The sequence below is a fragment of the Syngnathus acus genome, chromosome 8 (assembly GCF_901709675.1).
Source record: "Syngnathus acus chromosome 8, fSynAcu1.2, whole genome shotgun sequence".
Lineage (NCBI taxonomy): Eukaryota > Metazoa > Chordata > Actinopteri > Syngnathiformes > Syngnathidae > Syngnathus > Syngnathus acus.
This window is the reverse complement of record NC_051093.1, coordinates 298,911-324,616: the sequence shown is the minus strand read 5'-3', so window position 1 is coordinate 324,616 and position 25,706 is coordinate 298,911. Positions and strand designations below refer to the sequence as shown.

The 25,706-nt window shown below is 47.3% G+C and overlaps 1 protein-coding gene and 3 long non-coding RNA genes across 5 annotated transcripts; 3 read left to right on the top strand and 1 right to left on the bottom strand.

Annotated features, from left to right (window-relative positions):
- Positions 1 to 1,468: 1,468 nt before the first annotated feature.
- LOC119126180 lies at positions 1,469 to 12,751 on the top strand. The gene is made up of 3 exons (XR_005098609.1): positions 1,469 to 1,628; positions 2,378 to 2,382; positions 12,742 to 12,751. It is a non-coding gene; the product is annotated as an uncharacterized LOC119126180 (long non-coding RNA).
- On the bottom strand, positions 10,597 to 13,063 carry LOC119126186. Its single transcript, XR_005098615.1, has 3 exons — positions 12,962 to 13,063; positions 10,681 to 10,686; positions 10,597 to 10,606 (listed from the first exon to the last, which is right to left on the bottom strand). It is a non-coding gene; the product is annotated as an uncharacterized LOC119126186 (long non-coding RNA).
- Positions 13,064 to 13,436: 373 nt separating this feature from the next.
- Positions 13,437 to 25,603, top strand: LOC119126184. The gene is made up of 2 exons (XR_005098613.1): positions 13,437 to 13,672; positions 25,031 to 25,603. It is a non-coding gene; the product is annotated as an uncharacterized LOC119126184 (long non-coding RNA).
- On the top strand, positions 19,691 to 25,486 carry iqck (IQ motif containing K). Of its 2 annotated transcripts, XM_037257269.1 has the most exons (10): positions 19,691 to 19,926; positions 20,455 to 20,543; positions 20,884 to 21,046; positions 21,129 to 21,226; positions 21,482 to 21,534; positions 21,619 to 21,696; positions 21,825 to 21,909; positions 23,943 to 24,054; positions 24,446 to 24,530; positions 24,561 to 25,486. In XM_037257269.1, the coding sequence occupies exons 1-10, from the start codon at positions 19,842 to 19,844 to the stop codon at positions 24,670 to 24,672; spliced, it is 960 nt and encodes a 319-aa protein (XP_037113164.1). In that variant the 5' UTR covers positions 19,691 to 19,841; the 3' UTR covers positions 24,673 to 25,486. The 2 variants fall into 2 exon arrangements, with proteins under 2 accessions (XP_037113164.1, XP_037113163.1); XM_037257268.1 differs by having other exon boundaries at positions 24,446 to 25,486.
- Positions 25,604 to 25,706: the final 103 nt, after the last annotated feature.

The following is a 25,706-nucleotide window of genomic DNA, read 5'->3' as shown; positions in this document are numbered from 1 at the left end:
TAAGAGAAAAAACAGGGTTCTGACAATTGGAGGGAACTCGCGAGCTAGCATGTTTGTGTTGTGTTGTTAGCGCTGTTGTTTGTACACGCGTCAAGTGCTAAAAAAAATAAAAACATTTTAATATCACGCGATCGACCAATAGTGGCTTGGCGATCGACCGGTCGATCGCGATCGACGTATTGGGCACCCCTGCCATAGACCATAGCATGCTCCAACCACAACGCAGCAGAGGATCCACCTGGCATATGGAGCCCCGTTGCTACTCGGATGGCAGAGACACCGATATTTCCCATTGCCTAGTCAGAGTGGGGATCTTATGGATTCCATTCTTCACCAACATTGAGACGCCCCACCCTAAACGATGAGGCCCCTTTGATGTTAGCCTTCCCCTTACTCCGAAAATGGGGTACAGCACTCTCTGTAACGTCCAGTGGCTGAGGTGAAACTTCGCTGGGCCTTCCAGCAATGTTCAGTGCAGTGGGGGTAGTCAGCAAGACTTGGAATGGTCCCTCCCACCATGGCTGGCCCAGTTTGTCCTTTTTGACGACCTTTATGTCGTCTCAGTCTCCTGGCTTGGAGCGGTTGTTGACCTGTGGGGAAGAAAGATCAGGCGGCAGTAAATTTGCATTTGACACATCTTTCAGTTTGAGGGCCCTGATCATGCTACCTGCCAAGGAATGTTCTTCGTCTGCTTTTTGCAACTCTTGCAGTCAATTTTATTGCCCTTTTGAACTGGGCAGATAGGAGTGTTTGCGGGAAGAGTTTGAGCACTTCCTAATGATTCCTCCTAACCAAAGAGCTGGTCTTCCAAACAAACGGTGAAAAAGTGGCTGGCTTGGGGAAGGAAAACTTCAGTCACACACGGCTGATTGGGGAAAGATTTTGTTCAACCGATGTCAGAGAGAAGTGTCTCGCCCCCTTGCGCTTCCCTTCACTTGGGTGCGCGCACACAGGGCTGTTGGATGATCTATGACCCCACAGTCAGCCTCCCCAACTCTACACGGTGCATATCTTCAAGATTCAAGGGTTTTTATTCGCCATGTTTGAGCGTGCCAAACAAGGAATTTGACTTCGGTAAATCACACCCTCTGTTCAACATTTAGGTGACTAACAACACTCAGGACGTGAAAAATGGCAAATATTCTCAAACATCCCCTGATCTTAAACTCCCAAGAGGGCAAGGAAAAACTCAAAACTCCAGCTCGGGGAAATGAGAAACATTGAGAAGAGACCACAGATGGGAAGGTCCCTTATCCAGGATGACCAGGCTGCAATGGATGCAGAGGACACATAGGCCAAAGTTGTGTGTTGTGTTGTGTCAGTTGTTAATGGAAACCATATGTGTCTCATGCCAATGAGTCTACGTTCATGGACCAAGGCCCAAACAATCCCGCACGAACCTGACCCGCAACATGACCCGGTCACACTTAGGCTTACTAGTGAGATATACATTGTATGATACCAGAATAAAAATTTACCACAGTATAACACCAAATGTATTAGAAAATCCATATGTTGTAAAGTGTTGTATTATTACTATCTTCCACTATCTGTCCTACTCACTCCATCCTTCTGAGGCTTGGCAACACCCATGCCTCACACCTTGACAAACTTTTTTGGGAGAATGTGTTCTTTACTACATATGATTCCATCATCATTTAATTTGACTTTCTTTCCAAAACGCTTCTCAATTTCCCAGTTCACACATCTTCTGCATGTGTTACTGGTTCTCCAGTTTTTTCTCTAGTTAATTATCAATCCAAAAGCAATGTTTTTCTTTTTTTTTTTTCTTAGCATTTAACTTACTCAAAATCACTCTTTCATCAAAGTCGCTCTACTAATTTTCCATAGTAGTCGCCAACAACTTCAACCATTCAACCAGTATTTTCCTTTCATTCGGGCAATCATTCATCAATGCTCATTTGCATCTCACACACAGTCTCCAAAAAGGAGTCTTTCCATCACATTGGTCCCAATTTATCCAAGCCCCCCACACAACATTCATACACCATCTTCAACTCAAGGTTCCTGATAGAACACTCCACCAATCCAAAAAAAACTCAACACACACAAAAAAACTGCTGGCAAATTAATCAGAAGTTTTTCTATGTTTTTAAATTTAAAGAACTCAATCTCTCAGATTTAGCTCGCATATAGAGGTTTCTATAATCTTATAACACAACTAATCAATTATTCCTATTAAATGTAGCATTGCAATGTCCTAAATTCACAATTTTGCTTCTTCCAATTCCTGAAAGCATGTTCTGTCGTTTTTTTTCTTCGAATTTCTCATGAAGGCTCGACACTAACATGCACTGGTGTGGATCAGTTTCTGCTCGCAAACAGATTTCTCTCGGTGCAAAAGAGCACAGTCTAGCAAATGTCTTTACACTAAAGGTTTAGCCAATTTTCATCATTTTAACACATACGCACACACATGCACAGCTCTCGCGCGCGAAAGTTAGGTCCCAGCACCAATGATTCGTCACAGGCTGGCCATTTCCTGCAGTCGATCATGAGCTGGTCCCTCCCACGCACACGAGGACAGCACATTCTAATTTTTTATTTATCTTCTAGAAGAAAGTTGCATTTCTTGACCACTTGATTTGCAAATTTTAACTTTAGTGTGCACACAATTTGATCTCTGGTAATTTGTCATTGGGCATACAAACAGCATTGTCATACTTCTTGTATGGACAGGAGCTCTAATAATCTAAAAAAAAATTCTAATAATCTGACAATGACATGTTTTGCTGTCATATGGGCATCTATTCTTTCTTTCTCTGTATTAGCATGAGCGGTCAAAGGGGAGGAAGCTTGTCATGCTGAAAATGTGACTTTTCCTCTGCCTCTTCCTCCGCCCTTTGATTGGTTTTGTTTTACATGACGACACACTCTTGCCAAGTGTCCCCGTTTCCCACAGTTCCAACAGTCCAAATTTAATGTGGAGTTTGAATTGAATGGCGGCCTGCGGCCTTGTTGGTCTCTAACTCTTCCTCTGCCCCTTTGGGAAATTTGGAAGAAGACCGTTGCATCTTCATCTATCTTCATCATGAAATACATCGGAACTTTCGCCTTTTTTGATACTCGCAGCCTCATCACTTTTCACCTTTCTATTTTTTGTTTTTTGAATTTGTTTTCTCCTCTCTTGTGAAGCTTTCAACCACACTCTAGCACAACTCAATTCTCTCTCTTTTCTTTCCTTTCTCAGTCCCTTTGGCTTCCTAGCCACACTCTCCTCCAAAAGTTCTACCACAACGTTCCACATTTGAACTTTCAACTTTCCTTGTACTCCATACTTTTTCTTCCACTTCGGCATGTATTGCATACAATTAGAAATCTACTCGCCATGAACTTCTCATCTCCTTCAAGAGCTAGAGATTTATCGTTCCTTTTTCCCATATTAATTCTAGTAGTTTTAGTTTTTCCAATTTTTTTTCTTTTCTTTGAGGATCCTCAATGCAGGTTTAAATTGACCTTTCAACAAATTACTAGCCTGTGTTATTGCCGTGGATCAATGCTAGAACTGCTATCTAGTCAATTTATCCTACCAGTCACACTCTCAACCACACAACTTTCATGCAAACAGCTTGGAAAAACGGACAAAAAAAGAATCTATGCCCTTCTTCAATTAAGAAAAAGAAGCTCTGTTTTTTCTTAGCCCGTTCCTTCCACTGGGACTAGAATCCCAGCTGTTTCTTAGCTTGGAAAAACCAAAGGCGTATTTCTCATAGCTCGGACAAACCAAAGCCGTATATCTCATAGCTCAGACAAACCAAAGCCGTATATCTCATAGCTCGGACAAACCAAAGCCGTATATCTCGTGCACCTTTAACTTTTTACGCGTTTCACAACAACACAATCACAACAACACAATCACACAACTTTAGAGCTTTAACTTACTTGTCCCCTGGTTCGTTGCACTGCCGGATCCCGTCAATCCACCTCTGTCAGACGACGGCAGACCTAAGATGCTGGCCCAGCGAAGAATTCTCTTCCCAGGACTTTCTTTTCCAGGTCCTCCTAATGGACACTGGCTTGTCGACAATGCAGCACGTCCTCCTCCATCAGCCAGATGGTGGGTATGAGGGATCCGGGTCACGGCACCAAAATGTTAGAGTGGTGCTCACTCTAACTTATTTTGCAAGAACCACACGGGAGACAAGTAAGTCCTTTTAGACACCTGCAGGTGGAGAGTCATTCCTCGCTGTGCGTACAGCGATGATCGAATGAGGTCTGACTCTGGCCTCTTGCAAGAGCATTTTTATTAAGAGAAACAGGGTGGGGGTGAGAGTGGACTGGATGGAGAGAAAGCCCTTGACCTCTCGTCAAAACATAGCAGGGGGTGTTTTACGACGTTGTGTAGGATGGGACAAACTAGGTTATTTATTACAGGTTACATTCCAACATAAGCATAAAACTAATATAGCTAGGTTATTTATTACAGGTTACATTCCAACATAATCATACGTTCAAGATAATCTGGAAAACCCTGACAGTGGGGGTTTTCATCCTCAGCTTCGATCTGATCAGTTGATGTGACCATCGACCACCAGGATTCAGCCCCACGCAAGGCCCGGGTTATGCAGATGTCTTGTTGGTCTTGTTGCCATGTTATAATATAGTCCAGCAAGTGCTGATGTTTGGATCGCGGGTGCATCCAAGATGTTATCTTTCCAGAACCATGGGTTCTGATTACCTTAGTCCACAGCTTGGCATCGGTGCCAACTCGGGCGTTGAAATCAGGATAGGGCAGCTGCAAGAGACTTGTAAAAGGCATATTTGATGTTGCCATCAGCATCCAGGTTGGGGGCATATCCACTGAGTAGCGTAGCAAACCGGCATTTCACCAGGGGGATACGCCAGGTCATGAGCCGTTCACTGATGACTTGGGGGGACTCCGGGATGGTATTCGAATTACACAAACATTATGCACAAACATATAAGCAACAGAGCCAACGCCCTGCCACCGGCCGTCCACAATACAGACAATACAAGAGCCGGAACACTATGTTTCTCTCCACAGACAATTTCAATATCAATTCAACGGACTCCAAACAACACCAGCACAGACCACGTATTCAACAGCACAGACAACACTATTCAACATAACACAATTTAAAAGAAAACTCCGGATTCCAGCTAGGAGGTTTTAACACAACATAAAAGAAAACTCCGGATTCCACGTCGGAAGTTTCAACACAACATAAAAGAAAACTCCGGATTCCACCTCGAAGTTTTAACACAACATAAAAGAAAACTCCGGACTCCACCTCAGAAGTTTTAACTCTCTTCAACAAAGAAACAACCATCTCCACATAAATTATTAAATTTGGGGTCGTGAAAGACAATACCACTACGGTGCGGAGGCCACCGTTTATGAATGAAAAAGATTTCTGACCTGAAAGGGTGGGCCCCAGGCCTCCAGATCGCAGAAGAAGCTCTCCCCCTCTTTGTCCAAAAATCGCTCAACTGAACATCGCGTCAGGGGTCACCAATTGCATTTTGTTCAAGATGTCCGTCATTGAGCAAGGAGAAGACGACAGCCTCCACGTGGCCTCCTCTGCAAGTAGCAAGTAATGGTGCAAGACCAACTTGTGAAACGAATGTCGTCAACCAAACGTCGAGCTCGTCGAGCTCGAGCTGGCAGGCTTAGGACCGGCGGACGGGCAGTCATCCCGACCGTCGAAAACCGAGGCCTGTCAGTGCTTCAACTCAATGTCGAGGGCCTAACAACCGCCAAACTCGAAGTCCTGCGTCACCTGGCTGATTCCAACGAGGCAGCGGTTCTGCTCCTGCAGGAGACACACTGCACATCCGACAACATCCTCAAGATTCCTGGGTTCCATCTTGCTGGGTCCATCTACAGCAGTGGTTCCCAAAGTGGGCGGTACCGCCCCCCTGGGGGCGGTGGAAAGATCTGGGGGGGCGGTGAGGAAGAAAGGGGCGGTAGGGGGGCGGTAGGGGGGCGGCAGTCGATTTGTACACAACACGCCGCTCTGGCCCAGTCAGATCCGACAGCATAGACTACAAAAGCAAAAGCTCAGGTTTGTAATTTCAAGCTTGTAATGTTCTGAATTTTATCTTATAATAAAAACCGCATTCTGGCGGTCAACATCATCTTGAGTTCAAGTCAACATGAAATTGGGGACTCGCCAGAACGCGCCGTGTTGTGTTAAGCTGGTTAGGGCAGTGGTCCCCAACCACCGGGCCGCGGACCGGTACCGGTCCGTGGGTCACTTGGTACCGGGCCGCCAAGCCGCACAGAATTTTTTTTTATCGACGATCAATTAATTCAGGTCAAGACACTCGTCCCGGTCACGTGACGTTTCCCCAGTCGAGCCCGCAAAGCTAATATGTGGCGACAGGCTAACTAACCAGGCAGTGAAGCATTCAAAACTGCTTCAACACATGGAGACCAAGCATCCTGCAATAAAAGACAAACCTTAAATCACTTCGGGTGTCATTGTCTCCGATTACGTCTAGATGGGACCGGCTCGTTTCTGAGAAACAAACTCAGTGCTCCCACTAATTCAACGTAATGGTAATGATATTATAAATGTATTATTTATTTATATAAATGTATTATTTATTTATATAAATGGCGGTCCTTGGGGGGGGGGGGCGCTAGGAATTCACTGGGGAGCCAAAGGGGGCGCCAGCCTGCAAAAGTTTGGGAACCACTGATCTACAGCAAGCAACACGGTGTGGCAACGTTCGTCAGGACTGAATTAAGCTGGTCAGCCAGCAGACAATCCCCACCAGGCTCTAACATCGAGTGGCTGGCTACAAAAATCCAGGAAACATCAGTCGTCAACGTATACAAACCCCCACCATCGGAGCTGTCCGTGACATCACTCCCATCAATAACTGCACCTGCCATCTATGCAGGTGACTTCAACTGTCAGCACACAGACTGGGGTTACAACCACACAACACCTAATGGAGTGGCGCTGAGTGAATGGGCCTCCAACACTGATGCTCTGCTGCTGTACGACCCCAAGGAGCCTCCAACGTTCTTCTCTGCACGCTGGAACACCTCCACCAACCCAGACCTGGCCTTCGCCATCTGCCACAGTAACGACCCGAAACCGGAGAGACGCATCCTGGATAGGTTTCCCCGATCACATCACCGGCCATCCATCATTAAAGTTCCATCGCTTGACGGGTTTCCCTGGTACCGGTTCCACCAGTGCGAAAGGCCAACTGGGAGTCGTATGCTGAGGAGACTGAAAGAAGGTCAGCTGGCCTGCCAGACCCAGACACAGCCGATCTGGATGCGGCCTATGCAGCCTACTGCCAGGTCCTCCTGGGTGCGGCAAAGAAGACCATCCCACGGGGCTATAACAGGAACTACATCCCGGGTTGGGACAAGGAATGCAGCCGCCTTCTGTGTGATCACCAGAGGGCTAGCTCCAGAGAAGAGGTGGACATGACTGCAGCAGCACTGCTCCAGAAGCTGGATATCACCCGTAGGGCTAGATGGACAGAAGTCATCGAATCAATCGACTTCACCCATTCTAGTCGCAAGGCGTGGCAGACCATCAACCAGCTCACAGGCAGAAATACAACACCCCACAGCTGCCCAGTCACAGCAAATGCCATTGCATCCCATCTCCTGAAGAACGGCCGCTTCCCGGATGCTGACAAAGTTTTTGCCCGACTGATATCGTGTGAGGTGTCTGGCCTCTCGGGACGGCCAGTGTCGATTCCAACCTCTCGGGAGAATTCACAGCAGAGGAACTCAGTGAGGCCTTGAGCAAGCTCAAGCCAGGCAAATCCCCTGGCCGTGACAACATCCACCCAGAGTTTGTCATCCACCAGAGCACAACAACATCTGGTTGGCTCTGTGCTTTCTTTACATCATGCTACCGGAGATTAAAGCTCCCAAAGACTTGGCGCCGTGCCTCTGTCATAGCTCTGCCGAAGCCAAATAAACCTGCAGAAGATCCTAAGTCATACAGACCAATCTCGCTGCTCTGTGTCCCATTTAAGATCTTGGAGAAGATGATCCATAGCCGCATCGAGTCAGTGGTGGACTCACAGCTCCCACGGGAACAAGCTGGTTTCCGTCATGGAAGATCAACAGCAGACCAGGTAACACTACTCTGTCAGGACATCGAGGACAGCTTCCAGGACAGTGAGAAAGCTGGGGTAGTGTACCTGGATCTGACGGCTGCATATGACACCGTGTGGCACCGGGGACTCCACCTGAAGCTGCTGAGGACAATACCAGACCGGCACATGGTGAAGTTCATCATGGAGACAATTTCCAACCGCAGCTTCATCCTCCAGACCAGCAGTGGCCAGTGCAGTAGGCTCAGAAGACTGAGGAACGGGGTACCGCAGGGGTCTGTCCTCTCGCCGATGCTGTTCAATGTTTACATCCACGACCTACCTGATACAGCATCGAGAAAGTATGGCTACGCAGACGACCTTGCCATCATGCTGAGCCGACCAACGTGGAAGGCGATGGAAGAGGGTCTTAATGAAGACATGGGCACACTGGTAGCATACCTTCGGAGGTGGCGTCTACAGCTCAGCGTCGGAAAGACAGTCGCAGCGGCATACCACCTTAGCACCAGAGAAGCCAGGAGGGAACTTGAGGTGCGCGTTGACAACAAATGTCTGGAGGTCCAGCAAGCCCCGAAGTACCTTGGAGTGCGTCTGGATCGGTCATTATCCTTCAAACAACACCTGGAAGAAGTCAAGGCCAAGGTGACATCCAGAGCCGCGCTGATCCGCCGCCTCGCTGGAACAACCTGGGGAGCCTCCGCTAAGACGCTGCGAATATCCACTCAAGCCCTGGTCTTCTCTGCAGCAGAATACTGCAGCCCAGTCTGGAGCAGAAGCCCGCATGCGAGAAAGGTCGACGTGGCTATTAGTACCTCCCTCCGGATAATAACTGGATGCTTGAAACCTACTCCTGTGTCCCTCTTGCCGGTCCTCGCGGGAATAGCACCGGCCGGCCTCCGACGGGAGGCTGCCACCCTCGCCCTGGCCAGGAAGGCACAAAAATATGACTGGCACATCTTGCACAACACCACAATAACACCAGCACCTCCAAGCAGACTCAAGTCCCGCCACCCTTACAACAAGGCAGCACAAGAGATGCTCAACTCCACCTCTGAGGATATCTCCAGAGATGCATGGTTGGCAGCAGCTTGGAAGCAGGAGTGGGAGTCGGCCGGACCCTCCCGAGTCCACCGCTACATTTGGGACCCAGGAGATGGCGCCATCGGAGGAGACGACCTACCACGCCGGCAATGGACCACGCTGAACCGCCTACGGACTGGGGTCGGTCGCTTTGGGTCATCAATGAAGACGTGGGGCTTGGCGGACAGTGCGGCATGCGAGTGTGGTGACCCTGAGCAGACCGCCGACCATATAATCAACATCTGCCCCTTATATGGACCACCCTCGGAAGCCAGCCTCTTCGACCTAGGGCAGGGGTGGGCAAACTACGGCCCGCGGGCCACATCCGGCCCACGGGACCGTTTAATCCGGCCCGCCAACCCTGAACAAATTGTATTATTAAACATTTTTTTTGGTCATTTTGCCTGCAATGACTGCGTTTCCCCAGTAGATGGGGAACCGCTCGCCTGCGCATTTACTACCGGAAGCCTTGTCAGAAAGCTCGGTGCACACTCACAAGTGCGTGTACGTACTCAGTAGTACGGACATGGCGCACTCGCGCTCTATTTGTATCAGTCCCGAATTTAGAGCGTGGGCTGTGACGACAGCATTCTTGTAATTCGCGCGCTGAGCTTTCCGATACAGTTTTACGCTAAAGCCACCCACAAACCTTCCCCTGGAATCCTTCTATTAAAATGAGTCGTCCAAGGAAAAGCAAGGTGGACACAGTGCCGAGTGTTTAAAAAAGAGTGGCCAATTTGGCTCGACGTACGCGACGTGACGTTCAGCCACATCAACATCAACCCGTCACAGATCGAGGTAAACGGACCAACACCTCGGATCTCTCCTAAGAATTGCCACAACAAATTTTACTCCAGACTATGACGCACTAGCAAAAAAGGGAGACCAACAACACTGTTCCCACTGAAAATGAAGGGGAGGCTCTCAAGTTTGTTGTAAAAAAATGCATTTTGAATATGATTTGTACACATAGCAGGGATTGAAACTAGCGACCATTCTCATTTTCAAACAATGCAGGATGCTCAAGGACATTGATGCACCACCTGTTTGCGACTAATCTTAACCTGTAAAGTTCTTAAGGCTTACTTTAAGGAAGTGTTTCCCGTTTCCTCACCTCTGTTACCAGGTGTTTGTGAGTTAAAACTCTGCTCTGATTTTCAGATACCCCTCACCGTGTTGCCGTTTTGATTACTTTATTTGGATGTATGCTTTCACCGATTCTTCAAGATGATATATTTGGTCAGAATGTTTGATGTGATCTCATAAGATAAACATCTTTCATTAATCTGACCTGCAGGCACTGAAGTGATGGAGACTGTTATTCATAATAACAGTGTCGTATTTTATGAGAATCACTGATAGCAGTTTTTTAGTGAATTTTTTTTTTTTTTTAATGCTGTTAATAAATAAATTTGTTTTCAAAAAACTTGTTTGGAATATCCATGCTTTACTACCTACTAAAGGCCAAAATCTTTTATGCAATGACCTTTACAGGTCGCTTATATTACTTCACACAAACACTACGTCCATCTGCTCCTGGTTCGGCCCTCCGGTCCAAATTTAGAACCCAGTTCGGCCCGCGAGTCAAAAAGTTTGCCCACCCCTGACCTAGGGCCAGAGATGCGGGCATGGCTACGCGACACCGAGTTGGACATCTGACGTTACACGAAAGAAGAAGAAGAGCAAGGAAAACAAAGATTTGGAGTAACAGTTGGTTCTTTATTTGCAAGATCTTGGGTTGTTTAATGGCGGTCAGTGCACAAGGCACTTCAGCAGATGAAACATCAACGTCACACTCCAGATCAGAAGGCTTTATACTGACCAAAAGCAGGAACTAGGGAGGGAGGGGGAAAGAAGGAAAGAAGAAGGATGTCCTTATGAGGTAGACATCTGTTCTGTTATCACCTGAATGTCCTGTTATCTACTGAATATTTTGTGACTATGTGTCATGGAAAGTTAACTGAGCTCTGTGTGCTGTGTCAGTGTTCTGATTGAGCAACTATGTTTATATAAATTAATAAGAGTATTTACACATTGATTGACATAAAAAGTATAAAAATTACCGTTTTTTTCCATGTATAATGCGCAAAATTTAACTAATTTATTGTCCTAAAATCTTGGGTGCGTATTATACATGGGTACAACAATTTTTGAAGAAAATCTCCCTCGAAATAAAACTTGAAATCACCTTTCTTCTTGTTTGTTGTCAATCGCGCATCGCATTCAGCCATCCTGCCCAACACACTTAGTCAGTAAAATTCATAATTGACGACACATCGTTTGATGCGATGATGCAATCCTTGATGGTGTGTTATTGTCAAATATTGTTTGTTTTTTAATCTCCATCGCAGACCGGATATCATACGGAGGCCGCCATGACAGTATGCGCAGAACGGATGCGCAAGACACGTCAGCTATATAAAGAGCGAGACTTCAGTTCTCTACCTATTAGTTTCAATTCACAGTTTAATTAGCAGTTTCAATCAGCAAACAACAAAATGCGTATTACAGGTAATATTTTATTTCACAACACTTTGCCTTGTTCCTTTCCTCTCTGCTGTTCACTTCAAACGCGCTCCATACGAACACAATGCTCTCGATCACCTGCTCGTTTGCTACACAAATCCGAAACATTTCTCCGCTATCGAGTTTGCTAGCGCATGCGCAGTGATACTGACCGGCAGAATAACATCCGGTTGTTCCCAAAGATTATCTTTTTTCTGAAATAATTTTACGTTTACGGACTTAAGTAGGAGTCAAAATTTGGGTGCGTATTATACATGGGTACAGGCTTTTTTACAGCAGCAACATGCCATTTTTAGGGTGCGCATTATACATGGGAAAAACGGTACTAGGAATATTTACACATTGATTAAAATGATAGTTACTTATGTATGAACTAATAAGAGTATGTACACGTTGTTGTTGCTCCCTCTTCAACTTCTAGGTACCATATAGCAGAGATGGGGACTCGAGTCACTGTGACTTGGACTCGAGTCGACTCGAGTCGCTGTTTTGATGACTTGTGACTTGACTTGACAAAAAATGAAAAAACTTGAGACTCGACTTGGACTTGGAAGTTAAAGACTCGGTACTTGACTTGACTTGAGACACGATGACTTGAATGACTTCAGTGTTATTTAGTTTATGTTTTCAGTGTGAATATAAAATTAATAATACATTTAAAAAAATAATATAGATAACACGGTAGGAGCGCAGACTGAGAATGGCGTTGTCATGATTGGATCACTACCCTGTCAATCAATCAGTCGTGCCCTCTCTACCTACCGAACGTGTTTATTGGAGAATCACGCCCCTTTATATCAGACATGCGCAAACATGTCAGCGGGAGCGGTACCGCGAGTCATCATCACCTCCGGCTATCGCAATTACTTTTATGACGGCAAAAGACGGACAGCACAGTGCGAGATATGCAACAAAAACATTTCGGACAGCCAGACGACAACTTCAAACTTTGTCCGTCATTTGAAGAGCCATTCTGCCAAGTAAGTGCTTTTCATTTATCTAAATAGGTGTGTATATATAGCTTTAATGCAATGAATATGATGATGAAACTGAATTAAGTAAATATGATTTAATATGGAGCAAGTTAATAAATAAAAACTACAGTTAACTTGACTTGGACTTGACCTATTTAAGGACTTGACTTGGACTTGACCTATTTAAGGACTTGACTTGGACTTGACCTATTTAAGGACTTGACTTGACTTGCCCAAGAAAAAAATGACTTGGGACTTACTTGAGACTTGAAGGTTAAGACGTGAGACGTACTTGAGACTTGCACAAGTGCAGTGCTTCTCAATTATTTTCTGTTACGCCCCCCCTAGCAAGAAGAAAACTATTCGCGCCCCCCACTCCCCACCGTGACTATCCATCTCTGCATAACATTTTATCCTTATTAACATTAAAGAAAAAAAGAAAGACATATGGTCAAACTTACAAAGAATAACTTTATCAAATCGTGTTTTAAGTCTGCAACAGAAAAGATTTTAAGTGCATCAATGCCTGAAATTAAGAATAAATAAATCCTTGTTTAAACTGTAAACATGTTTGACCAACTAATTGCACCATTGCAAAATTAAATCAAATCAATAAATAATATTTAATAATTATAATAACTAATAAACTACAAAAACTAAAAAAATAACAACTTATTTATATTCAGTTCAGCAACATTAACTCAGGAGCACAATATATAAAACACTTGAACCTACAAAACAAGGTGAATTAAACAATTTGTGCTAACCAAGGCAAACCTGTTGTCTTGTAAGTCGTAAAATGTTGCACTGTCGCAAACGTGACAGAAGTAACAATGAGAGCGCCACTGCCGCCTACTGTAGTAAATGCGCAATTACACTTTATTCTAGTACTGCCAAAAAAAAAAAAAAATTAAAAAAAAAAAATGCCTGTTCCCCAGGGTCACACGCGCCCCCCCAGGTATTGCACCGCGCCCCCCAAGGGGGGCGCGCCCCACTATTTGAGAAGCACTGCACAAGTGTGACTTGGTCCCCTCTCTGCCATATAGCAGTCTAATAGACCGCTTTTAGACCGGAAAACGCTCAGTGAGACGCGGGCATGAGGATAACATGCAAAGTCCACACAGGGAGGGCCGGAAGTGGAATCGAATCCGCGCACTCGTATTTGTGAGACGGAAGTGCTAACCAGTGCAGCACTGTGCCACCCGGTGCCTGAAATAAGGTGATTAAAACAGTCACAAAATCAAGTGGGATCACGTGTCTTTTGAAGTAAAAAGCTTTTGTATCACTTCATTTTTTCCTGCCGTTGTCCTTCCCAAATATTGCACTCCAAACTATCAATCGTCCTTGGGAGCCTCCTAGTGGTCACATGAACAAGGGGTCCCCTTCGTTCGCTCATTTCCTCGTTACAAGGCACGTATTAAGACTTGAGACGTGCCCATACACGAGCGAGCATCTTTACAAAAACTTAAAACCTTAGCGACCGGCGGCTGCTTACCAACCGCGAGCCGACAACATTCACAATAGTGGTGTGCATTCCAGTTCTTTTAAGTGGACTGAATCTTTAGAATCAGTTCACTCAAAACATTCGTTCAAACGAATCGTTCAACGTTCTCTCACCCGGTCGTGAACGGGAAGTTGCGTCATTGACTCGTTCGTGAACGGGAAACTACGTCACTGACTCGTAAAGTCCCTCCTCCATCTATCACTCGCTGCTGATTGGTCGTTCGCGAAGATTCACGAAAGAGTGACAGACAGCAATGCCGCTAAGCCATTGCCAGCCGACACACGCTATGCCGACATTGATGTTTTAATTTTGTATTTGTTGGCTTGTAGTTGATGGTGTTATTATATCGAATGTGTTTGTGTTTGAATAAAAGGTTGAAAAAAACCGTTATGCCGACATTTGTTATTTTGGGGGGCACCAACTCATATAACAACGTAAAACACATATACATATTGTCATATAAAGCAGTGAACCAAATATCTGATTTTTATGTTTTAATTGGCGAATATAAAAACAAGGACTAAAACACCAGACAAGTTATAACATAAATGTTTATTAAAATAATAATAATAATAATAATATTTAATAATAATAAAAGTACATCTCAAACTGCAGTCGATATATTGGATAACAATATTTAGGCATATACATATATGCATTTACAGCCAACTGCTCCACTGACGTCTGACTTCATCTCCCTTCTGGACTGCTTTCATCTCACCCAGCACATCAACTTCCCCACCCACACCAAAGGCCACACCCTGGATATAGTATGCTCCTCCTTTCCACTCACATCCAACCCCCGTCCTCTCACCTTTCCACTGTCAGATCATCTCTGCATCCTCTTCTCCGCCCCTCTACCCTCGCCTCATAATTCCACAAAACGCACCATCTCCTACCGCAACATCAAGACTGTAAACCCAATCACGCTTTGCCAGCTCTTATCCTCTGCCCTTCCCTCCGACCCCACTTCTTCCTCCCCTGATGACCTTGCCACCGTGCTCAACAACATCCTTCCTGACTCCCTTGATTCCCTAGCCCCCTGGAAAACCTCCTCTGTTACATTCACTAGCTCTGCCCCTTGGTACACCCTGGAACTCCGCTCCATGAAACAAACTGGCCGTCAACTCGAATACCTCTACAAAAGAACCCGCCTCACCGTCCATGCTGAAACCTTCAAACAACACATCTCCTCCTATTGTGATGCTCTTCTTGCTGCCAAATCTGCTTACTTCTCATCTCTCATTAATAACACCAACCGGAACCCCCGCATACTGTTCTCCACCATCAACAAATTGCTCCACCCACCGGCCACCAAGACAGCCTCCTCACCCGCCCTCTGTAACTCCTTCCTTGTCAACTTTAACAACAAAATCGCCCAAATCAACAGTTCTCTGACCGACACCATCAATAACTCCTCCTCCCCCACCTCCCCTGCTCTCCTGCCCCACCGTCCTGACCTCCCGCCCTTCCCCTCTCTCACTGCCTTCTCCCTTGTCGACTCCTCCACCATCCTAGACATCATCACCGCATCCAAGACAACCACCTGCTCTCTCGACCCCCTTCCAACGACCTTAACTAAGGCCTGCCTCCCTGTCCTCCTCCCTCACCTCACCACCCTTTTTAATCAGTCTCTATCCCTTGGCCACTTTCCCACTGTCTATAAATTTGCAGCCATCACCCCCGTCCTCAAAAAGCCCACCTTGGACCCACTCAACCTCTCCAACTACCGTCCCATCTCCAACCTGTCATTCCTTTCCAAAACCCTTGAACGCATTGTCTCCGCCCAACTCCACACCCATCTCCAGTCCAACAACCTCTATGAACCCTTCCAGTCCGGATTCCGCCCACTTCACAGCACCGAAACAGCTCTTGTTAAAGTCACCACCGATCTCCTCATTTCTGCAGACTCTGGTGCCCTCAACATCCTACTACTACTTGACCTTAGCGCAGCCTTTGACACTGTGAACCATTCCATCCTCCTCCAAAGGCTGCGCCAACTAGGTGTTGAGGGCACTGCACTCGATTGGCTCACCTCCTATCTCGCCAACAGAAACCAGTTCATCTCTCTCTCCGGTCACACATCCATCCTCTCCCCAGTTACACAAGGGGTCCCCCAAGGCTCAGTTCTTGGCCCACTCCTATTCATCTGTTACCTCTTTCCCCTTGGTCATGTCATCCGCAAACTCAATCTGGACTTCCACTGCTACGCTGATGACACCCAGATCTATGTATATACGTACCGCACCAACCCGTAACCCTTCCCTCACCCACTTTGAAACCTGCATCTCTACAATAAAACATTGGCTGACCCACAACTTTCTCAAACTCAACAGTGACAAAACAGAGCTCCTCCTCATAGGCACTAAATCCTCCCTTAATAAAACTGGATACATCACACTCACAGCAGACAGCAGGGACGCACGGCGCCTTTGGCAGGGCATTCAGACCATCACGGACTACAAGCCCGCGCCGCAGAGCTGTGATGGCGACGTCCGTCTGCTCAATGACCTCAACCGCTTCTTTGCTCGCTTCGACGCTCAGAACAGCACTTGCCCGCTGAAGGCCACTCCCCCTTCCCACGAGCTGCCCCTCCTGTGCCTCTCCGCCGACAGCGTGAGGAGGACGCTTGCCGCTATCGACATCCGTAAGGCGGCGGGCCCGGACAACATCCTGGGTCGAGCGCTGAAGGACTGCGCTGGTGAGCTGACGGGTGTCTTCACGGACATCTTTAACACTTCCCTGCAGCAGGCCATCGTCCCGTCGTGTTTCAAAGCTGCCACCATCGTACCTGTGCCGAAGAAGCCTGCTCCGTCCTGCTTCAATGACTACCGCCCCGTGGCACTTACGCCCATCATCATGAAGTGCTTTGAGCGGCTTGTCTTGGAGCACATCCGGTCAGTTCTCCCCCCCACCATTGACCCCTTCCAGTTTGCGTACCGGGCCAAACGGTCCTCTGAGGATGCCATCTGCTCTGCCCTCCACTCGGCCCTCACCCACCTGGAGGGGAAGGACTCGTATGTGAGGTTGCTGTTTGTGGACTTCAGTTCTGCCTTCAACACCATTGTGCCGCAGCGTCTCATCGGCAAACTTGACAAGCTGGGCCTCAGTACCTGCCTCTGCAACTGGCTACTGGACTTCCTCTGTCAGAGGCCACAGGTGGTACGTGTTGGCGACAAGATCTCCGCCAGCATCACGCTGAGCACAGGGGCCCCCCAAGGCTGCGTGCTCAGTCCGCTGCTCTTCACCCTCCTGACGCATGACTGCGCTGCCACCTGCAGCGGCAACCGCATAGTGAAGTTTGCTGACGACACGACTCTGGTGGGTCTCATCACCAAGGGAGACGAGACTCAATACAGGCTGGAGGTTGACCTTCTGACCGCGTGGTGCAGGGACAACAACCTCCTGCTGAACGTCGACAAGACCAAGGAGATTGTTGTTGACTTCCGGAAGGGTCACGCCCAACACCTGCCGCTGACCATCGACGGTGCTGTGGTGGAGAGAGTGAGCAGCGCCAGGTTCCTGGGGGTGCACATCAGTGAGGATCTCTCCTGGTCCACCAACACCGCGTCGCTGGCGAAGAAGGCCCAGCGCCGCCTGTACTTCCTTCGGAAACTCAGGCGAGCGGGGGCTCCTCCGGCCGTCATGACTACTTTTTACCGCGGCACCATTGAGAGCGTCCTCTCCAGCTGTATTGCTGTCTGGGGTGGCAGCTGCACTGACCACGACTTGAAGGCCCTGCAGCGCATAGTGAAAACGGCTAGTAAGACTATTGGTGCTTCTCTCCCCTCCTTGAAGGACATTTACACCTCCCATCTCACCCGCAAGGCGACCAAGATTGTGAGTGATGTGAGTCACCCCGCTCACTCTTTGTTTGAACTTCTGCCCTCTGGGAGGCGGTACAGGAGCCTGCGCTCCCGCACCACCAGACTTTCCAACAGCTTCGTACTCCAGGCTGTTAGGATCCTGAACTCGCTCCCCCTTTCAGCGTAGCGTCCTGTTCTTGCTGTATGCGCACTGGCTCGGTTTTGCCCCTCTTATTTAATGGGTTATTGGTCTGTTATTTATTCATCGCTCATTTTATTTTATTTATTATTTATTATTTATGGTTTGTGCCTTCTTGTTTTTGTTTTGTGTCGCCTACTTGTATGTCTCGTCACCGTGGGATGGAGGAAACGGAATTTCGGTTTCTTTGTGTGTCTTGACATATGAAGGGATTGACAATAAAGCTGACTTTGACTTTGACTTTGACTTTGACTCACCATTGACTCCTCAAACATCACTCCCTTCCCTCTGGCACGCAACCTTGGCGTTATTTTTGACCCCACACTGTCCTTCCACCCTCATGTTATCTCAGTTGTTAAGACCTCCTACTTCCACCTCCGACGCATCGCCAAAATCCGGCACTGCCTCTCTCTCCCTGCCGCTGAATCCCTCATCCACGCCTTCATCTCATCCCGGCTTGACTACTGCAACTCCCTTCTCACTGGAATCACTGCTCACTCACTCCATAGACTTCAACTAGTCCAAAACTCTGCTGCCCGCCTCCTTACCCACACCCGGTCCTGTGAACACATCACTCCTCTTCTCCACTCTCTTCACTGGCTCCCCATTAAGGAGCGTATCATCTTCAAGATACTCCTTACCTTCAAAGCCCTTCACCACCTGGCTCCCACTTACCTATCCGACCTCCTTGTCCCCTACTGCCCCAACCGTCCCCTCCGATCCTCCAATACTTCACGTCTGACAGTCCCAAAATCTAAACTCAAATCCTTCGGTGACAGAGCCTTCTCCTGCACATCACCCCTCTGGAACTCTCTCCCTCAGTCTGTCTGTGACTCACCCACACTCCCCATATTTAAGTTCCGTCTAAAAACTTACCTCTTCTCTCAAGCCTATGACCTCCCCTACCCAGAACTGGTTTCCTCTTCTTAATTTTATCCCATTGTCTCTTCCCCGTCCCCCTCCCCCTCCCCTCATGTATGTCTTTGCCTTGTTCCCTGTAAGCGTCTTTGGGTTTTTGAAAAGCGCTATACAAATTTAATGAATTATTATTATTATATATGCATACACGTTATTTAAAACCTACTATAAGTAAATCGTAAATCTACATTCTGGCTTCACGCTAGGAGACGCAACACGTTCACTGACTGATCCGTTGATGCACGGGAAGGCAGTTCACCCACGGAAGAGGATTAGGGCCAGTGAAGAAAAAAAACGTAATTCTCAGAATTCTGACTTTAAAGTCAGAATTCCAACTTTAAAGTCAGAATTCTGAGAATAAAGTCAGAATTCTGAGAAAGAAAGTCAGAACCCTGTCACCCCTCGTTTTTTTCTTCTTCACTGGCCCTAATCCTCTTCCGTACTGATTGATCCCTTCTCGCGATGAACTGGAAATGCGAATCACTCACTCACTGATTCGTTCGTTGGTGAACAGGAAATGCAATTCACGACTTTAGGAAGTGAATCGTTCACTCTCGTTCACTGAAAAGATCCGTTCTTTTGAACGGATCGTTCACTCACGAGCCAACATTAATTCACAACAGGCTGCGATTAAAGCGATGACGGGCAGGGTTGAGTTCGTGTTCCCAATTAACAATGCTCATGGATACTTGAGGAGTGAGTTTGAAGGCTAATATATGCCAGTCTTCTGTTGCAACTGAGCAATTTGCAACGAAATCATGTTCAGCCACCAACCCGACGAGTCCCCACGAATTCCAAACCCAGCCGGTGCCAAAAGGTCCCTTTGGGAAGAGGTTTGTGCCGGTAAGATCTCTTTCAATTCATTAATAACGGAGTCATGATTGTGGCTTGCGTGCATAACCTTCAGGTTGAAACGTTGCTCTTGTTTACACTCAGCAACGACTCTACTCGAGTGAGCGTTGAAAACGTAACCGCGCAAATGTATGAGTTGTGGAGCATTCAAATGGCGTGAACATTTTTATATGCCTTTTATAATATTGAGGTGCCTGCCTTTTGCATGATAGTGCGATTACGTGATGAGATTTAAAAAAAAACTTTCTCCCTTTGATCTTAATGTTCGTATCCTGGAATAGAATAGAATAGATCTTTATTATCATTGTCACACATGTACAATGTGTGTGTGCACAGTTGCGTTATGTGGTGTAAGCTATAAAACAGAACAAATCAAAGTGTCTGGATTTTTTCTTCCTTTTCAAATGAAGTGGATGATTCGAGGCAATGTTTAGAGCGCTAAGCTAAGACTATTTTAATCAGGAAGCCACAAAAGGAGTTTTCGAAATTTCGTTTTTGTCTTCATGTGTTTCTTCCCAGACTTTGAAGCCGCACTGCCATGTCCTCTTTGTCCTGTTGGGACCGGTTCAGAACCCAAAGACAGCAGCACCTCACACACCTCTGCCAATGTAAGCCAGACCAAAGCCATTTTTCTGCATTTTTTCAAATAGTTAAATATGAGTCAACATCTTACTCTGGGGGATCACCGTAAGCTTGTGAACGGGTTGTATGCATAGCAAGCACCAAACAGACATCATTTGTATATTGATTACCTAAAAGAGGAAGCCCGCGTACCACAAGTGCTACTTACTACAACAGCTAGAGGCTCAAATTTGATTGGACAAAATAAAGAAAATTTAACATTGGAAGAACTTCATTCAGTTTCATGGAACACATAGCAGACTTGTGATGCCCTGTTTAAAACTGGCAGCTCCTGCTTTCCCTGAACTTGAACTTTCTTAAGCGTAGATATTGATGGACGATGACAAGGAGGAGGAGAACGCGCTACTGCTCGATTTGGACCCGCTTCTGCACCACCCCGCCCACGCCGGTTTCTCCGTGTTTGGAGTGGATCCTCCTCTGAGCCACAAAAAGCGAGCCCACCCTTCGTTTTGCGCGCAATCGTTCCAACGTAAGACCGCCGCATCATTTGTTTGCTTGAATGGAATGATTGAGGTGCTGATGGCCACGGCGGCGGTGGCGGCATGCGTCAGATCCCGTCACGCAGTACATGGAAGAGAAAGTGTTCCCTGTGCTGGTGCCCGCACTTGCGGCTGTGCTGAAAGAAGCAGAGAAGCAAGGCTGTCTGCAGGTGCGCACTTTGCTTTTCCGACACCAAAAGTCACACCAAACAGACACCATTGATTTGGTCTTACTTTTGATTTTGCCACTCCTCTTCCTGTTTGCAACTCTTTCGAATCAGCCACTTGCCAATGACATCACCAACTTGTTTCTCTCCATTGCCTCTCTAAGCTTACAAGCTTGAAAGTCATCTTGAAATCTGTTTTGCAAATAGTTGTAGTGCTTGGGCAGCATAGCGCCGTCCTGTATCTCTGTTGCGTTTCAGAAGAAAGTCATCACGTTTAACCCCATTGACTTCCTGGTGGAGTGGCTGTATAAGTGAGTCTCATGTCTTCTCGTTTGCTATATTTTTGGGGGAGGAAGCCAGAGGTGATGCCTTTCTGTCCTTGCTCTCTCACTCAGTCACAATCCCCGCCGACAAGGACAGCCCCCCCGTCAGTTCAACAACATCCCATTTGTCAGAGCCTGGCTCAGCATGCAGTGAGTGCAATTTATAATGAAGGCATATGCAAAACATTAAGACGATTGCTCCTGTCTGAAGCACATTGTGCGTCTAGTGGCAAGTCATATGACACGCTTGTTTTTGTTTTTTTTCCCCACGTTGCCAGTCCAAGGCCGCCCATCCCGCTCTTCCTGCAGCTGAGTGACGGGCAGGCTGCGTTGATCATCCAGTCCTTCTGGAGGGGCTACAAGGTGCGCTTGACTAAAACACATCACACAGCCGAGATTGGAAACCACATGTGCGGTACCCGTGGCTGACCAGTAGAGGGCGCAATGAGTCTGGGACGGGGAGGGGGGGAGGGTCAAATTCAGCATCTCCTGGCTTCTGGTCGACGCTTGGCTGCACTAAGCTAGTTGAGCACACGGCCACAGTCCCAAGGTAGACATTGCCATCTGCACACGCGCTAATGTGGCGCTAGCATCTTGGCGTCTGTTTCTTCTCTTTCCTCTCCTCGCCTGGATGTCACGTGCTCAAAGCAGTCAGCTGAGCCACGCTGGCTATTGTTCTATTTCTCGTTCAACTGTTGTTTGAGCATTTCTTTGACCATGGTGAGACCTCGTTCAAGGTGCAAGTCCTGCTATGCTCTCCGCCCTCCCGATAAGACAGTTGGGCACACTAGTAGAAGGACGAATGTCTCAGCACTAACACTATGCTCTGACTTTTCTGCATGTGACGGTCCCAGTGAGGGCACGAGCTCACACATATACACGACCAGCAAGTTGAAACTGCGTATCCACTCAGATGCTCAAAGCTAAGGCACGAGCAGAGCAACCGTCTTCCTCCCAAAGTGCTGCGTGTTGAGGAACAAGCAACAACCAATCACCCTAATTCCCTCCAAACGTAGCACTTGGGGCATCTTGGAGGACACAAGAGCCTCATTACTTATTGAAGCTGCCCAGGATATTTTGGGCATGCGGCGACTCTGTGCCTGTTTGTGTGCGTGTCATCATTTTGGCAGTCACGTTGTGCCTATGCAAAAGCCGCATAATGGTTTCTGGGTGGAAGCGATTATTCACTGACGAGCTCAATCGGTCTTGTGCTCACAAAATTAGGTTTACTGAGTTTTGAGCGACACCGGCGAGGAGGCATTTATCGTCGAGAGCCATTCCCAAGCTTGTGCTTACCAAGGGGCGCAAAGGATTGGATTGGTTGCACTACTAAACATGTCACTGCACCTGGAGATACGAGTTCACTCGGTTTTGTTAATCACAAAGCATTTTTCCCGCTGCCAAGTGGCTAAGGGCCGCTCCCAAAAACCCATGCCCCAAAGTTACTGCGGTTTGCAGAAGAACAACTCCTGACCACCTCCCTCGATAGTAGATATTGGGCTGTTTTATACTGCTCCTTGATGGCCAGAAGGAGCTCCACTATGGCCAATGCGTTGTTGCAAATTGTTTGTCTGGAACGCCAGCTCTTGCATTGCATCCCATCCCATTGCACAAGAGTGTGACTATGACTACAAAGACAAACTAGGAAAACAAATCCCTCCTTGAGCCAGTCCTCTATTTTCAACAGCAAATATTTTTGGATGGATTCCGTTTCTAGACATCCAAATGTTCTGCTCTTGTCAGCCCTTCGCTGCTGCTCTTCGCAACACGCGCTCACACACGCTTACACTATCATCTGTTATATAACCTGCGTGATGCATCTTTGACTGCAGTGTAACAGAAATTGGAAAAAGAGCGTGTGTGTGTGTGTTTGTTATTTTGCATCCGCAACAAAACATTGCACACAGTGGAGACGAGTGGGAAACAAGCTAACGTTTAATACATGTCTGTTGTTCCTGCTCCTGTCAAGCTCTACCGAAGGCTGCAGGGTCTCAACGTTATTATGTAATCGTCTTTACATTGTGTGCCTCAGCACTGCTCGCTAATCCATCCATCCATGCCTGTCTCACGCGCACGCACACACACGCACACACACACATACAGTTGATGGCTAAGACTCTTTGGGGGCTATCAGCTGAGCCTGAGTTGTCGCTGTGCAAGAAACAGGCGTCTCATTGAATGCCATCTTTCCGGTGTGTCCAAATTTGAAGGCATTTTGAATAGCACGTTACAGGGATACGAGCAACGTCCACTTTTGTCAGGTGAGCCAACTCGTCTGTGTGCCTTTGTCAGGCTGGTGTGAGCGAGCGCTGATTTTGCTTGACAGAAGGGCCAAAAGTTGCACCTGTGCAACATTGGAACCATGACGATGGTATGCGCTTGTGCTTTGTGTGCAGGTCAGGGCGCAGCCTCATGTGCAGGAGCTGCGCCAGTGGCAGAAGAACCTGAGGCTAACCCGAAACATTCCCAAGGCCGTCAATGAATTCTGGGCTCGGCTGGAGAAGCGAGGTGAGACTGAATGACAACTGGCATGCTAACTGGCGTTAGCCGACCCAGACGAGCGTCTCGGAACCTGGTTGCCTCTCGGCCTTCGCTCGCCAAATTCCCTCGTGTGCGCCTTGAGATGCTGACTCAGCAGCGTGCGTGGCAACTGGACACACGTCCCCGCCTGCCTGAATGTGCTGCCGCTTTCAGCACACACGCATTCCACACCACAGCAAGGCTGCTGACCTGACATTCTATCTGATTGGGGGGCGACTGTCTGCTGGCCCCCTCCCCCACAATCCCACACCCCCCTTTCCAAAGCCCAGCAACAGATGCATCAGCATGCCAGTCAAATCAGTTTGATTCAAGTGCTCATTGTACACCACCCACAGGCTACCTTTTGATGTGTCCACAGTGGGCGCAAGCATCAGAGAGACGACGGAAAGCACAGAGTCTGACAACTCCGACTTGTGTGTCAACATGCTCTCTCGCCTCCCGCTGAGCACGTCTTTCCCCACGCCCCTGATCACCCCGGACGGCGGCGGTGAGCGCGCAACGGGCAGCCCACCCGGCCTGGACGAGCAGGACCGCAGGTACATGGACTCTGTGCCCAGGTCCTCGGCCACACCGTCGCCAATTTAAAAGACGCGGTGTCACAAAAAGCAGGACCTTTTCTGACACATCTTGACAGAAACTGCTTCACATACCATATGTTCCAGACTATAAGTCGCAGTTTTTTTCATAGTTTGGCCCGGGGTGTGACTTATAATCAGGAGTGACTTATATGTGAAATTATGAACACATTATTACTTGATCATTAACACATTACTTACTTACTAGTATAGTTGATCACTTCACATGTTATTTCCACTTTAAACCGCATGAGGTCGCACTAGGCCTGTGGAATAATTGGAACCGCAACTGACAATAAGTCTGACTCCATTCACTGACTTCCGGAGTCAGGAGTTGTTTATAACAGAGGACAGAGATTGACACAGAGGACGAAGATTTCGATGGATTTAATGATTTGGAGTGACACAGATGGTTCGATAAACTATGTTATAGTTACTTGATATATAGTTTATTTAGTGTAGCAACTTGTATATTGTTAGAGTTCAGTAGTTTCCGATTGCTTAAGGAGGCCGTGAAGGCAGCAGGGGGGAGGAGACTGGAAGAGCGATCCGGGGCGCTTTGTGAGAGTGAGGCTACACACACTGTGCTCGTATGTTGTTGAACTCTTGTTTTGTGAAATAAAGAGCCGGTTGCTTTCCTTTTTTTTTTAATTCATTTATTTTTTAGTCATTGTCTCTTGCTAGTAGTGGGGGGGAGGGGATGAACAAATGAAACTGTACATTTGCATGCTGCATGATTTCAGAGTTCAGCTGTGAAAAGCAAGATCACCTCGGCCTGTCGGTCTGAAGGCAGAACACACATTAGGACAGGACAGGCAAGGACTGGGGGAGTAGAACTGACATTGACTCCCCCCCCACCCCCCAAAAAAAAAAAACGCCATTCAAACTTGGCCACCCACCTCCATTGAACACAGAAATGTTGTGCAAATTCACCACAATCACAACACAGAGATGAGACCTCAGGTACCCCCTCCCCTCTTGATTGGGTCCAGCGATAAAGGAATTTTTTATTTTCCCTTCCGATGTGGAGCAAAAGAACCCGCC